Source organism: Phalacrocorax aristotelis, chromosome 2 (genome assembly GCF_949628215.1).
Source record: "Phalacrocorax aristotelis chromosome 2, bGulAri2.1, whole genome shotgun sequence".
In the NCBI taxonomy this organism is placed as follows: Eukaryota; Metazoa; Chordata; class Aves; order Suliformes; family Phalacrocoracidae; genus Phalacrocorax; species Phalacrocorax aristotelis.
In genome coordinates, this window is record NC_134277.1 from 71,525,707 (window position 1) to 71,542,141 (window position 16,435).

The 16,435-nt window shown below is 44.3% G+C and overlaps 1 protein-coding gene across 2 annotated transcripts in view; it reads left to right on the plus strand.

Annotated features, from left to right (window-relative positions):
• Positions 1–8,195: 8,195 nt before the first annotated feature.
• Positions 8,196–16,435, plus strand: part of ADTRP (androgen dependent TFPI regulating protein) — a 33,578-nt gene continuing 25,338 nt past the window's right edge. For both annotated transcript variants that reach the window (XM_075084056.1, XM_075084057.1), the window contains exon 1: positions 8,196–9,127. In XM_075084056.1, the coding sequence (XP_074940157.1) occupies positions 8,975–9,127 (153 nt within the window). In that variant the 5' untranslated portion in view covers positions 8,196–8,974. The remainder of the gene's footprint in view (positions 9,128–16,435) is intronic.

The following is a 16,435-nucleotide window of genomic DNA, read 5'->3' on the forward strand; positions in this document are numbered from 1 at the left end:
ATTGGCAGACACGAGGAAAGAAACTAGCTGTTCTTGTGTACATCTGTGCAACTGAGAGCTTCTGCCACCAAAGCCAGTGCAATAACACCAAGCAAAAAGCAAGAGCACAGGCAAGCTCTGTGATCTTAGTATCAGCGCAGGATCACCTACTTTCCCCCTCCCTATGCTTTCTGCATATGTGCTGGGCTGAACTCCAGGGACTAATTTACCACCCACTGTGCAGTTTTGCAGAGGAGGAAGGGATCAAAGACTAGTTCAACAACATGAAGCTGTCGCTAATGACGCAGAGGCCAATATTTCCTCCTGGCCGCTGAGGGTGCAGAGAGAGGTGGCGCTGGCACCTCATCAGGTGGCACCAGCGCTCCTTCCCATGCCAGAGTGGCACTTCTGGAAGGTAGCTACCCAGCCCCAGATATAATTGGCTGCAAGAAATGCAAGTCAAGCTGGAGTTTTGCAGGGACGCAGAGGCTGAAGCATGAGGCTGGTGCTGATGGTACCCAGGAAAAGCCTCATCCAGGTCTGGAGTCCTCTTGGTTATTTTTCCACTCTTGCCCTCTCCCCCCATATATTTTCCTGCCTTGTTCACCAGCACTGAAAGGCATCATCACAAGTCAGAACCCCTCTCGCAGCCACCTGCAGCAGCATCGCTCAGCATCAGTTATGTTAGTGTGGGCAACGCCATTATTGTGGGACACAATTTGGGAAGAAGCAGGCTTCCCTGACCTCCTAACCGTTCATTGCCTTTTCACCAACTTCCATCTAATGTATTGGGACCTGCACCCCTGCACATCTTGCCTAGAAACTCGCATTTCCTCCTTCAAAGCAAGGGCAACAACACCCTCCCTTTTTAAAGTCCCTTGAAACACACAAGTGGAAAGCAGTAGCGCAGATAGTTGCTGAGTGCTACAATTAAAGAACAGCAGAAAGCTTCTGATGAAACCAAGCAGGCAGCTCTGTCCTGTATGCTGCAGATGAACTCGAGCTCACTGCCAAACACAAGCAGTTGTTTAGCTGTGTGAAGAGTAAACAGTAGAATTAGCTGATAACCAGCATCTTGAGTTTGGCAAGGGCATGTTTCTTTTCCACCCCCAATTTTAGGAAGGAAGAATGCAAGAAAACTCCAGGTCTTTGGGAGGGGAAGCTAACAGCAAACACCACCTCCCTCTACCAGCTGATCCCAGAAACATAAAGGTATACAAACCACCCGTGTTTTTTCTAAGCAACTAAAGCATGTGACCGAGAAAGTTCAGATCCCTCAAATGCACTTAGCATTAATGAAACACAACATGTTTTCAGAGGGCAGTGAGAAAAAAAGGGGTCAGTGCAAGAGTTTTGTGGCAAGTGGCCTTCATCCAAACTCAGATTCCTCACAAATACATCTGATTATCTGACCAATAGCCAAATGAAGTGTTGCAAAAGCTGGAGGCACTTCTCCTCGTCACTGAAAATAGCTGTAAGGAAAGGAAACATGCCAATGCCCTTCATGTAATGGAACTGATACTGGCAGGAGGAAAGTTAAGGTGGATTTTGTCAAGAAGTCTGTGAAAAGCATCGGGGGGGTTGTGTATTTAGGTTCCACCCCCACCCTCTTCCCCACCCCCAAGTTCATTTCTACATAGGATAGTTTTTGAGGGATAACCTTGTTATAGCCTGTCTTGTAAACAGCTAAAACAAAATGCTCTGTGAGAAGCCACCACTAAATCAGCCCAGTCTGCAAGATCATGACATGCTCCATCAAGAGGCCCTGGCTGCAGATGCAAAGGTAAGCCACAGCTGCTACAGCAGCTTTCTCCTTCACGGAGGGTGAGCTGAAGCTGTGCCCTGAGGGCAGCCTGCAAACAGAGAGAGCAGGGCTGGGGAGCAGACAGAAAGTGCTCTTAACCTGTCAATCACCTATAGCACTGCTACAGCACACATAGGTGGCAGATAGTATCCAGTTCTGACATATAGCACCTACTTATCACAGCTGTTAGGATAATACACACATTACCTCAGTACTTCGAGGAGGTAGGAAAAGCCATCCTGACAGGTAGACCTGTGCAAATTAAGAACTACAGTGAGAAGGTATACCTGAACTAAGAGGTAGCTGGGGGGAGTGAACTGACCCCCTCACAAAGACGTTGGTGCTGGGGAACACCTTTATGTGGGGGTCAGTGCTAGGGATCAGGCTAAGAAGAAATGGAAAGGAGGTAGTAGGCCACTTCAGCCTAGGGAAGCAGGGCATGATGTGCACAGAGGGTTGCTCTGAACATTACCCTTCCCCGCCCCATCTTCAATAAAGAGGCAAGAAAATTCAGGGACGCCTTCCCAGGGTGAAGGGGCTAGGTAATATGGAGCAGGTTGCCAGCTCTTCGCAGTAGCAGGAGTACTCATACACTGCTGCTGAAGACCAGTAGCTAAGATACCGAGGCCGTTGATATCCCACACAGCTCCTGCTGCAGGATTTTCTCTTTTGTTTGAGAGCAAGGAGATGAAAAGCAGCATTCACTTGATAAACTGGACACTTACCCACTGACCATGTCCCATTAGAGCCTGATTGCCAAGCCAATGCCTCACCCCAAGGGCTGTGCAGGGGTGCATGGGCTGCGCCTGAGCCTGCACAGCCCTCTGAGTAACCCCTATTCTAGTAAGGGATCACTAGCCACTGACTGCCCCTTACACAAGGAGAGTCTAGAGCCACAAGCTGTACCAGACCCTGCTGATATCTTATGTGAAGACCGCAGCAACGGTGTGACTGCTTGTAGGTAGGAAACCCACTTTCTGTCCCCATTACTAGACAGGCAGTCTGACCAACCCACTTGTTCAAATTTCATTATGTTGTTGGTATCATGTTGTTAGCATCATTAAAACACTGCAGTCTTTGTTTTACCCTTGACAGACTGAAAGGTTTACTTTGTTCTTCAGTGTCTGGTAATGAACAGGAACTGGACATGGGTTTGGTGTACAAATGATATTAGTGTCCCCAAGGAAGGGAGATTCTTGTACTTGCTGCTCCAGCCAACTTGCTATGTCCCCAGGATCTAACAGGGCTTGGGAGGCTCTTGGGGTTGGGCATGTTTTATAACCTGTTAAGTCATAGGTCAAGATGGATACCAGTGGTGGGGAGCAAACCAGCACCTCTTCAACATCTCTTACATCCTTTCCTCCAACATGCTTTAGATGGTATCAGGACTTCAGGAGAACCATCTCCTGAAGGATATGAGGAGAATCATCAATTTGCATTTCAACAGAGGTTTTCAATGTGATCTTGGACACACCATTTCACTGCTTGGGGTTGCACTCCTCCATGCATACTGTGGGGATAAACAGTTCTTTCCTCTGCTCAGTATTTGTTGCTATCTAAGTACCAAAGGTTGTGACAACAGATTTAGGCACTACACCAATACAGGCCTTTATTTTATCCTCTGATACCCATTTGTAACAATATCTGCTCTTTAAGGTAGATTTGCACATAAACCGCACCACTTCAGCGAGCACTGACTGGTGGGGTCAGTGTTGGATGATTCTCTATTGCCTTGTATGTGGAATAGTTATTTACAATTATACATAGACCACAGAATGTCAAGAGCAACACACGCTAGATCTGCTTATCTTCCGAACGGCAAGTAGGAAAAAGGCACTAGTGATGCCTTCTTATAGTCATGAAAGAAGAGTGACTTCCCTGGCTTTCCTATCCTGCCACCAGCAATTCTTATTCCATTAGTCCACCTACTCATAAACCTTTAAGAAACAATTCTGTCAAAGAGTCATTGCCTCCTGCCCTAGAAGTTGCTGAGTTTCAGTGGTAGATGAAGAAACGCCACACAAATCATAACACACTGCATATCAAAATGTTTTATCAAACAGGCATCTTGCAAGACCAGTTGGTACATTCTTGGTCCCCTCTAAAGAAGGGCAAAGAAAAAAATTAACATAAACGCATTTCTTAGCTTGCCCACCACAATTATCTAGCAGAAAGGAGTCTAATGAGAACCAGTCATACCTTGCATATCCAAGATCTAAAAAATACCCTGCCATTTCTTCACCAGTACACTGTGGCATATTTGGTTTGCTCTGAATTTCAGGTTGTTCGTGCACAACCTTTCTAAATGGTCAAAGATTAATTGTGCATTTCTGACAGAAAAGGGGAAAGGTAAAATTGCGAATGCTATATATATATCTCTTTGAAAAGTATTTAAGAGTTTCGAAGCTGTTGAGAATCAATGAAAACCATGCCTTTTATTTCTAAGCAGTATTCACCTTGCCAAGAGAGCAGACACTATTGGGGTTTGGTGATAAGGCAAACTAATATTCATTTCCACTACAAGATGGAGATAATGAGATAAGAACACATTTTTCCAATCAACTTTGTTATTTTTGACATACCTGTACCTGCTTTTAGAACCCAAGCTGTTAGCTGAAAAGGTTTTGTTTTGATTAATGTCATCATTTTCATTCATTTAAGAGAGTCAGAAATGTCAAATCATTGTTACACAGGAAGTTTTGGTTCTGGATTAAAGTGACATTTCATTTAACAGTCTGAATAAACATATAGTTTAAAAGCCAATGGAACTCAATGGGAGGGAGAAACTCTGAAGTCTGAACGAGTATTTCCAACTACTGAATTGCATACCAGTCACCACCACTTTGGGACTGAAAAACCCCTCTGGATTTTGTCAGTTTAGAACAACTGTTTAACAGTTCAGAACAAGCATATCAAGATGAGATAAACCACTTCCTGCTTTCTCCTTAAAAATGTACATTGAAAAAGAAATCTCACACAAGATAAAGAAGAGAAGCCCATGCAGGAGGATACACAAGCTGTTTTTTAACTGCATAACTTTCCCACTTACCATATACAGCGTGTAGATGTTGCAGCACTGCCCATTTTCAGAGTTTTAGTGAAATATCTCAGAATACTTTTATTGATTTTCATTAGTCATCGCTATCACTGCGGTGTCATTGGGCAATGCCCTCAGCATATATCAGCATTTAAAACATTGTTACACTTGTCACTCACACAGCTGTGAAGAAGAGTTAGAAAACTCAGACCCCTAGAAGCTACTAAAGCCCAAGTAACATAAAACCAGAGAGAATTAAGTTTTGTGAATTACACTAACCCCATGATTTTGGGGAGTTTACCTCAGGATTTGAGGATGCCTGGAGCAGACTGTGCCAGGCTTGCAATTTTGTCAATTATGTTTCATTTCATCCATCAGGACCGTCACAGAGCGAACCACTATTACAGATGTCCCTAGGGACACAGAACTCAGGCAGCCTCACACTACGTGCTAAAAAGCTTTCTTGGCTAATGCTTATCAGAAAATGCTTCTTCCACACACAGCCCTGCATTACCTACAGCTAAACCAGAATGTAGCAGAGATGGGGTCTATTAACTCTGGACACGCTCACATAACACACAGAGAACGTTGTACAAGAATAGCCTTAGGTCCCACTTTCGAGGAATAGCACCCTTAATGCAGCCAGCTTACCATAGTAGTAAATTAAAAATAAAAAACCTGATGAAATCCAAACATGAGATAACAGAACTGCATTGAGGATAGGAACAAACGCCAGAAAGCTAGAAGAAAAACATACTTACCCAGCCCCTCACATTTTCTTCACCCTATAAAATCCCTCTGACTGAAACAAGTCCCAGTTGTATGTCGGTCCCTTGTTCTTAGGTTGCATCTAGAAAAAAAAGAGCTAGACACAAAGACCCAGTTTTGCTTTTTAGGCCCCTAAACCTTTTCTAGGCCTTTGCTTGGCTTTGAATCCTTTCCTCCTACCTAGTCTTAACTGCTGTCACCTGCCAGTAATTTCCTGGCTTGCTCTCACTTACGCCATCACTGGATGCTGCCCTGAAAGAGGGCAAACCTTGCCAGTGCAAAAATACTGAAGAATATTTGAAAGGTGCCTAAGTGGTCTCTAAACAAATTGCCAGCCCGTGAGGAAGCAGGAATATTTGTTTCTACCAGCTTCTTTGTTAGAGACAGGCTGAGGTGGTAGCCCAGCACTATATGGTAATGGTGGACTTAGGGGGGACTGCTCAATAGCCTAGAAATACCGTGCCCATCAGCTGAGACACAAAATGACATTACAAACAGATATGTTGGTCTAAGATATTACCAGGTTTTTTGCTGTTATTTCTGTACCTGAACCATGCTAATAATATGAGTCACGCCCATTTCGGTCCAAAGTCGGGCAAGCTGGCCTAACTCACTCCCCTAGAAGAGTGCATGAACGGGACATTTTGTGCGCACAAGGTGATTTACAGCTCCAGTTACTTTTTACTGTTCTTCAGCTAATGAACTAAGCAGGAGCTCCCGGTTTGCTTCCACACAAAGTCAGCTGTCACTGCTGAAATCAGATGAGCCCCTGAAGCAGACTAGGAGCATTGGCAGAGTGCGTGAATGTGGCGGCTCAGCTGTAGGGAGCAGCAGATGTGAGCTGGGGTGTGGTACCAAGCATATGGAAAATGGTATTTCCCTAAACCATCCCACAAGATCTGCAGCAGCACATCTGCCTGTGCCCTGTGTGCTCCTTCTTTCTTCCTTCCCTCCACCCCCTGCAAAAAGTTTTGGGCTGAATTTCCTGTTCTGTTGAACCTTCAGAAGGTGTCTACCCCCATGGAGAGAAAGCCTAAGGCACCACTTTTCCAGTGTATTTGCTCGCTGCATCACACTGGCAGTGAAATAAGAAAGACTCCATGAAGTGTGGGGTGTTAGACTTCAGATCCTATCTGGCGCCTATCCTATATTTGTGATGTTTCTACATCTGAACTTCATGCCGTATCTAGGCTGAAGGATACATATCTTGTTTCTTGTGCATGGGAAAACAAAGCAGATGGTCTCAGTCTGTGAGACAGGTGTCCACATCAGAAAACTGTCACCGTACTTGACACCTTCCCAGCCACACTGGCCAAGATCCTCCAGAAAAGAAGAAATATACCTTGCCATTTTGCATACATTTACATTCGTTTGCATACATTCGGGCACCTACGGAGCAGAAGCACATGCCTTCCCATTTTTAAAGTTGTACTATAGCAAAACCTCAGAAAGACTGGTGTGAAGATAACTTCTTACGTGCTGACTGCCTGGTGCCTTTGATATGTAAATCACTAATAAAAAGGGCCCGTCCATGCTGTAGTCCTATTCTGTTCCTGCCTTTTGCCACAGGGATGAGTCCTCACAAGAGGGCACAGAGGAAGCAGCCCATGGTAGCACTGTCCCTCCCCAGAAAGTCTGTAAAGGCGATTTAAAACCCTTTTCTGTTAGATTTCCTAGGAAAAGACTGGTGATGTCGCCAGTGTCCAAAAAACATATTCCCATCTTTTTTCTTTTTTTTTTCCCTTCTTTTTTTTTTTTTTTCTGGCAAGGGTTTTTTTTCCTCCAACCTCAAGCAGCCACAAAAGTATCTACATCTTTATTTTTCCTAAGTGAGGTAGAAATATTTCAATGGAATTGTGACGGCTGGAATGCCTGGGGAATCTGGATGTGGGTAATGTGAATTAGGGAAGAAGTCAGTTAAACACAGGAGGATATTCAAGTGCCTTAGTGCAAGGGCTGTTTCCAAACATGCATGCACATTGCTGTCTGAGTTCATAGGAAATCATCCCATGTGAACCTTACATCCGGTATCAGGGGGAAATAAAATGCAAGAGAAAAACAAAAACAAACCAAAACAGCAGATTGCTCAATGCTACCTGTAGGCCAGTTAGAAGAGAAAAAAAAAAAAACAACCAAGAGATCCCTTAATGTAGTCTGCTTGGCCGAAGCCCAACCTTGCCCACAGGGACAGCTGCTGCAGGGGTGAGAAGAGCACCCCATCTCCCTCGCCTGCGTGGAGAAGGTCCAGGCACAGGCTGGGACATGGTACCCATTCACCACCAAGGCACCTGTGAAACTCTCAGGTGACAATTCCTGCTGACAGCACTGCAATTACGGACACACTGGCCCAAATAGGAAATGCCATGTGTATTTTCCATTGCTAATTAGGGCTGCTTGGTGAGGCAGGAGGGGAGAGAGAAATGAGCATTTCCATGGGAACTTTTTTGACCACTTCATTTTAGGATCATTGCATGAGTATCAGTTCTTCTCTTCTGTACCCCAGCCCCAAGAGAGCGATAACATCATGCCAGGAAGAGGGGCTGTCTGAAGGTGAATGGCAGCAGGTAAAGAAATAGGGAGGGGAGACACCCTGCTCAGTGCTTGGGCTTTGTCACTCAAGGCCTTTGCCCCGCATCTCCATCCCTGTCAGAGCTTCAAAGCGACTCAGGGGTTGGCCGACCTGCCGAGCATGGTTGTGGTGGATCCCAGCTGCATGGAGCAGCATAAAGGCAGCAGAGCCTTTTCCCACAAAAAAAAAAATATGTCTACACTTGCAGTGATTTTCAACCCAAGGACCTTTGCCTACAAATTGTCTCAGCTTCTTTGCCACCTCCATTGCCTATCAACAAATCAACTTGGTTTTTCTTTCACAGATCATTATGTTTCCCACTTCTTCCTTTGGCACAAGGCAAAAAACAGTCACAGAGGCTCCCCAAGCTAAGCTAGAGACATGGCTGTAGCCATACCTACGAGCAAGGGAAATGCCGCTTGTTTTCACTTGCTACCCAAAGCATAACAGCCCATTACACAAAATCAGCAGCAAAGCTCCCCCCCCCTTTAAAAAGAAAAAAAAAAAACAAACCAAAAACTTATGTAACGCCACAACTAATCTTTGCTAATCTTAAGCAAGGCATTTAGATCCGGGGAATAAGCCTATTCTTCTCGCCTCCCCCCACCCAGACTATCTATGCAATGAAAAGGGAAACAAACAGAAGCAAAGTTCACAGCCTTGTGAATATTCCTTTTTTACAAGAGCGAAGTGGCAACATTTCCTGAGTCTGCTCCGAAGTAAACCCTCCTGCCCTGTCACTTCCCATGCACAGCAACCAAGGACCTTAAGAGAAAAGCTGCTTTTGGACCGATTATCACTCGCTCTTAGCTAAAGCATGGAAATCTCTACTCTCGCTATGTACCATTGCCTTGCTTTTGTCTGGTATTTTTTTGTCAACTATTCAATCTCGCATGTAAGAGCAGAAGAGAGGCCATCTGAAGTGTCCCTTTATGGTCGGCAGTGGAAATATTTGACAATCCTCAATCTGGTAAGAAAATTGTGTTGTACAGTGATACCAATATGTCTATTTGTTTGTCTACCATCTGTGCCTCAAGACATATGCAGCTGGTATATTTGCTGCTGTTAAACTGCTTCCTTTAATGGTTTATACCCCAAAGGAAACTAAGTAGGGATCCATGCTTGTCCTGTGAAATGTATTCACAGGTTTTATGCAGAAATAATATTGGCTGGCAAGTTACTTGGCTTTCAGAAAGTACTCTGAAGCTAGCTGTTTCCTTCTAAAAGAGACATGCTATCAGCGAGGAGGGGGACAGAAAGGTAGGTTATGTCCAGCCAGGACACATGCAAGTTTCATGGATATTATCTAACCCTTAATTCAATACACATTATAATGCTCCTCAGAGTTTTGCTTCAATTTTTTAATAGGCTTTTATGTCCTGTAAATTACAGAAAAGGTAAAACAAAGCATAGCACAGTGCTAATTTAGCCATTCAGAGTACATGCTTAGATTGACAGTCAGTTGAGAGCACAAGGGAAATAAATTCCAGCCTGTGGAGAGAGGTGCTTGTGACATTATTACGTGTGTTTTAACAGTGCTATGAACTGCTTGCTGCATTTCCGAAAAGTACACAGAAAAACGTAGACTGTAAATGTGTTCTGGTTCTCATAATATGTTAACATTTCACAAGGTAGAAATAAAAATGAAAGCACATGAGATACCCTGGGGAAGAAGGCTTGTTCGCAGTCTAAGTGGTTCATCAGTGGCTCATGGAAGTGGTGGCAGTGGGGTAGAATGACTGGCTGTGTGGAGAGGGTTCCTGCAAGGGACAAATTTCAGGGACACTTGCCAATCTGGAGGATGACTGCAGGGACCTCCATAGCCTGTCATCCATTCTGTGTGACCATCAGAGTTAAATAGTAGAGGGAGGTCTGGCCTGGGGTATGTTCTTCTCTACTTTTACACTTCAGAAGAAGACACCCCATGGTGGAGTTCAATGGAAGCCTAAAGGCTCCAGAGTTCCAAGTGGGGTGTTTGGACACCCACAGGGAGCTGGGAAATTTGGGTCCCTTCCACCTCAACCATTCGGTGACTTGGTGAAATATTCGCAACCAAGAAGTCATGAATGGCACATGAGGTGGCCACAACAGCCTGGGCTTCAGGGAGCCACAGTGCCCTTCTCAGTGGCCAAGCTAGCTGTGGAAGGCTAAGGGCATATATATCGCTGCAGTCAGGATGGCATATGTATGGTTTCTTGCTATGTTGTCTTTGTATCAGTATTTCTAGGCTTTTTGTCATGTTTTAAAAACTATTTTTCTCAAATGCCAGCAATCAAATGGTCAGGATTCAACAACCTTAAGGATATTCGCTTTGTCCTGGTGGGACATATGTCAGTAGACTAAAACACTACCAGCCAAGTCCTAGGCTAAGGACTATGTGTCCAGCTCCTCTGTTTTTTGGGGGAAAGCTGGCCCCAATAAAGTATCAGCCACACTTTCAGGTAAAACAGCGTCTCTACCCCCCATCCCCTGGCACCATTATAATGAGATCTGTCACCCAGTATATGACACAGCTCTAAAGCATGATATCAAGAGGAAAAGGAAGTAACTCATCTCCCAGTATTTTGGGATGCAGAAATACTCATTGGAATTATCATCCAGATTCCCCAAGTGACCAGCAGTGTATGATCAGGGAAAGGCTGCACAAGACAAGAGCATGTGTAAGTGTAAAATGAACTTTCCATGGCTCTACCCTCACACTGGCATACCGACTTACCCAGCCGGAAAATAAATCCAGACCAAGGTAGCTAATACCTGTTCAAAGCCTTTCCTTCATTTATCTAAAGGAAAACCATACCTGTTTATACTTCTGATACCTTCCCTATCATGTGGCAATGAGTACCACAAGGCAAGCATGCCTTATGTGAAAGAACAGTTCATTTTGTTGGCATAAACCGTCTTCCTGACAACTGAATTGGATGCCTCTTTACTTCTGTGTTATAATTTTATCATCTACCCCTGTTCACTTTTTTCTTTGCCACTCATTAGAGACCTCTACCAGATTTTCCCCTCGGTTATTCGTTTCTGCAAGCTGGAAGTCCATCCTTTTTCATCTCTTTTCACAAAGGGCTGCTTCTTTCATTAAAGCATCCTTGTCGCCCTGTGCAGTAGCTTTTCTAGTTTCAGAAAGGGGTAAGTAGGGCAGGCTGCACTGGTCGAGCTATGAGCATAGCATGGATTTATACAGTGGCCTAGAGGTGTTTTCTTGTTTGTTTTTTATTTCTTCTTAACAATTCTTAACTCTCTATTTGTCCTTTTTGATTACTGGTGAGCAAGGAGCCAGCAATTTGAGAGAGCTATCCACAGCGAGTCCAGCATTTCTTTCCTGGGTGGTGATAGTTAATTTAGAACCCACTGTTGAAAAATATATAATTGAAATTGCTTTTTTCCTGAAATGCATTACATCGCATTTACCAACACTGATTTTCGCCTGCTATTTGATCTCTCAAGCATTCAGCATCCTGAGATTCTTTGGTAATTTTGCAGCCAGGCTTCACTTTGACAGGAAAAAAAAAAAAAGAAAGAAAAAAAAAGATTTACAAAGCTTTACCACCTCAGTGTTTGCTCCCTTCCCCAGCTCATTTACGGATCTGCTGAACAGCTCAGGTCTCATTAAATCTCTGTGAATGGGGGCCCTTGCTCCACTTCTCCAGTCCTTTGTCTCCCATCTTTTAACCACTTATTGATCCAATCCTGATGCTAAAATGGAGCTGTCAGCCAACAGGGAGGTGGTTTGGGCTGAAGATATTGCCTATCTCTCACACAGAAAATGTGGCAATGGGGCAGAGTATGCAAAATTACTCCTTCATGGCTGGTAGTCCTTTTTCTACAGAGATGTGGGTTTTTTCAACAAAGGATTGCCAAGAAGGGGAAGAGGCCCAAGGAAAGAAATGACCTCATCCTCCCCTTCTCCCATTGATCTGGACAGTGTTTCTTGGCATGTCCAGGTAGGAAAAGCTTCCTGAGCCTCTGTATAAAAGAGGAAGAGGGTGAGAAAACAATATGGCCCACGGGGCCACAAAGCTCCCTGTGAGCTCCACAGGACCATCCCATGGTTTGGATTTAACAGCTCCCTGTTGCTGCTGAGGGACGTCAAGGAACAAGAGGTGGCTGTCAACCACAGACACCCATCAGGTGCACACCCGATGCGTTACATTTCTATGCCTTTGGAAGCAGTCCCAGGAAACACCTCAGGATGCCGGGTGGTGCAGTCCAGGGGAAGAAGAGCAGGCAAAAGCTTCTCACTGGGCTCTGCTGGTTCAGTGGGGCCGCCGTGCTGGACAGGGCTGAGCCATGCTTTGGAGGCTTCCCTAGAGCCAGGCACACAGAGTGCTTGTACAGCTCTTCTGCCTGTCTCCTGCCAGACTGCGATTGCCTGGCTCTGGCACTGGCTGGGTGAATCGCTTGGAAATTTTCCTCAAAAGATTCCTCTTAGCTGTTTGGAATTGCATTTAAAAATTTTCTTCTGTAGAAAGGTGCTGTGGCTGTCTTGCCCTGATCCAAAATGGAAATACTGGGAAACGTGATGTTTTCTGGGGATGGAAATGCAGCTTGACTCCTAGCTCTGCTGGAGGGATGCTGGAATAATTTCTTCTAGGTATGACCCTCTTTTAGCACCTCATTCAATTCCTTGCTAGTCACGCGGCTCTCCCAAGAGAGCTACAGCTCTGACGTTACTTCAGATTCATTTATATAGTTAATGATCATAGCAATCAAGATTCAGAAAGGAAATATTTTTGTAGGGGAAGAAAAATAAGATAAGTGGGTTTTGTATCAAAGGAGTTCATTGACTGATTATTGAACAAGCAGAAATGACAGATAAAACCAGTTTTGTATCCATTTGTCTGTGACACAAAACAGTACAAGCTGATTCATTCATTGCCTGAAATATCCAGGCTCATAAAAATCTGCTCACTGCTGTAAATCTATTACTAAATCATTGCATAATGAGTACACTGCACCTTTAAAAACTATTAATTGCATTCCTGCCCCATTTTATGCCTTACGCTTTTGTCTCTCGTAATTGAAATACTTTTCAGTTCTCCTGAAAGCTGTTTTTTATTTATTTCAAAATAGACCCAGTATTTAGTAGACATATTTTCCAGGTTGCTATCATGTGAATGGGTGTGTGTCTATGCTAAATGTTGACTGTTATGTCTAATAGCCTACTCAGAATATTGGATTTATCCCCCCTTAAGGGCAGAGCTTGGAGCCTGATTTATTTGTACTAGCTGGAAATTTCAGTATACACATATGACTAGATCCTATCTACAAAAGTAAAACATGTCAGGTTGATTAAACAGAAACACCTCTTTGATCACTGCAGCAGGTGAAAATTAAGGTTTGTCTTTGTCTCTATGACTCTTGGTTTGGAAAGTCGATCTGGCGAAATTAAGCATTTCTACAGGACCTAGCGCCACGGAGCTCTGCGGGGTCTAGAGAGGAAAGCAGCCTCTCTCCAACAGGGATAATTATATCCATATTCTCCTCTTTGGATTAATCATTAGCTTTCTGAATGCTTCCAGTCTTCCTTCTGTTCGTGTGGGAATACTTTAGGGGATCCTCTTTATTTACAGCCAGCGGATTTATATTCCATGAGCGGCTGCAATGGATTTGTGAGTGCCAACAGTGCTGTTTGGGAAATTCACAGGACATCTGGAATAATTTGATGTTTTCATGTCTTTTCCTCCCCCTCCCCCCAACATTTTCCAATTAGTAAAGGGCTGTGAGATTTGGATGCACCTTTCTTACAGGAACAAGCCTGGAAGAGCATGGGTTTGGAGCTCTGACTCAAGTCTACCAGCAGTGCACCCTGGCAGACTGAGCGTTACTAGGGATGGTTCTAGCTAGGTTCAGTTTGCTGGTTAAAAATTACTTGTATATTCTCCCATTGCTCCTGGAAATATGGGGTGATCACAAACTGACTGAAACCTCTTTGAACACACTGTGACAGACAAGGGTAGACCTATGAGCAGTGCAAAAACAAGCTCCTGAGGCTGAGTTCAAACTTCTGCAGGAGTTGTTCTCCATGTTCAGCCAGAGAAATGGGTCAGGTTACACATTCAGATAAGCATTTTCCATACGGAAGATAACATTGTCCTCCCCTGCATATGACAGAATATTTACCAGGCTGGGAATGTGGCTGTTTGGGGACTGTTTCTTTTCAGAAATGTTTGTTTTAGTTAATTTTGAAGGGGGGGAAGAAGCAGCCTATCCCTGTCCCATGATTAATGTAAGGCTGACCATGAACAAGATAATAATAGCCCCATCCTCTGGGAACCAGGCCTCTCCTTAATTGCTTTATTGGCAATTAGTCACCATGTGTCACCCAGACCATCACCACCCTCATGTTCATTTTTCATACTTTTTACACAAAGTTACCGCTGACTCTGTCAGCAGTCTGACTCTCAGCTTCTGTTTATTACCAGGCTTTTCTTAGCTCTTCAAGGACTTGGTTTTGGTGTCCTGGTGGGCCAAGGACGGGGGCAGATGTTTGGGTTGAACATGTGCTTGGGTCTAAGTGCGCTGCATCCCAGTGTGGACTTCTCTGAACAAGACCTGTGTCTTGCAGGGCTGAATCCCTACTGACTGAAACTGTGCCTGCAGTTACCAAGGCTAATTGTGATAATGGGGAAAGAGAGAGAGAAAACCACATTTAAAAGAGCTGGTTTGGGTGTCTCAGAATTGAACAAAACCATATGTGGGTTCTGGTGAAGCTGCTTAGGGTTTTCTTTAATGCAAAAATGTGGCTGTTCACGCCATGCTCTTGAGAGGAAACATGAAGCTTTACAGCTGAACCGGGTGGTGCATGACCTCCAAGACCTCGTCCTGGGTGACCCTGGGCCAGCGATCCAGTCTGCGTCAGCACCTCCCTACCTCCACCGCTGTGGGCCTGCGCAGGGAGGGGGACACTGCACCAGTGGCACATGGCTGCAGTCTACTGTGGTGACCATCTGGACTGCGGAAAGGATAAGGAAGGGAGGATGTATATTTTTCCTTTGCTGAGAAGCCACAAAATGGATGTGGATGGTTGTGGATAACTGCAAGGATACTTTGGTCATGCGAACTATGGTCAGTTTGCTTCCTAGGAAGACTCAGTCTCTGCAAACTAAAGCTTGCATAAATCCTTGTTTGACAACGGGCATGGTGAACTCATAGCCCCCCTCCTTCCCTCAGATATTTTGATAATAAAGGAATTTCTGATGGAAAAGCATTGCACTAATTCTGTCCCCTCCCAAGCACCACCCTTCTTGGCTCCTTCGGAAACTGATGAAGTAACCAGCCACAGCTTCAGTTTGCTCTAAATAAATATCTGATTCAGAGTAAGATCATGGCAAAAGAGATCTCATCGTGAAAGCTGTAACACAGCCTCTTTCCATTTAAGCACCGCTAGCTGGTCCGGCATTTGCAGTAGGCTGGATTTCCCATATTGCATCACTCTGGGACAACCTAGCTTTAAAAAGAAGAGGTTGCCCCAGGAGTTAAGAGAACTGAACCAGACTCAGTGCTGAATGCGAGGTAGTGGAAGAAGCGTTTTTCTGCAAAGCTTTGCCTTTGTGTGTCTGACAAATCTGGTTCAGCTTGATCTGCTGTGTAGTGTTAGGAAAGAAAACAAAGTAATCAGAAAAGCAACATTGGTTTAAACCACAATATCGTGTCAATTTCAAACACAATTTGTGGAATTCTGTTTTGTCACTGTGCACTTACCTAATTCTTTACCAAATCCTCCTAGCACCCTCCCCCCAAAACCCTCATCACTTCTAAATGATTTAAAGACGGAAGCAAAACAAAACACACACCCCCCATCCAAAACGCCTTAGTTAAAAATAGTTTCACTTATTCAGTTTTAGTTAGTGAAGGCTGGATCTCTGCTTCTAAGCACTTGAAATCCTTTCCTGAATCCATCTGAGTTCAGCAAAAATGGTTCTGGTTTTGATAACTTCTACACCTAATTCTCATGTTAGAGCATTTTGAGTTACCTGGCACCAAGATCAATTGCACTGTGAGTCCCCGGAAAGAAATGCTTGCGTTGGCTAAGTGGTGGGAGAAGCTATCTAGCAATTGCTTTACAGGAAGTATTTCCTAGCATATTTTGTTCTCTCCTGCTCCTGCTTATTGAATGTAACAATTAACATAGGAAGGGTGAAGGATGTGGCTTTCAGCATGTCCTTCCACCTCTCCCATCTGAATGCCATCACACGTCTCTCTTTAGTCTATTAAATGAGATACTTTTAAAGTTATCTCCTGAACAACTTTATTTAATCAGTTTCAGTTAGTA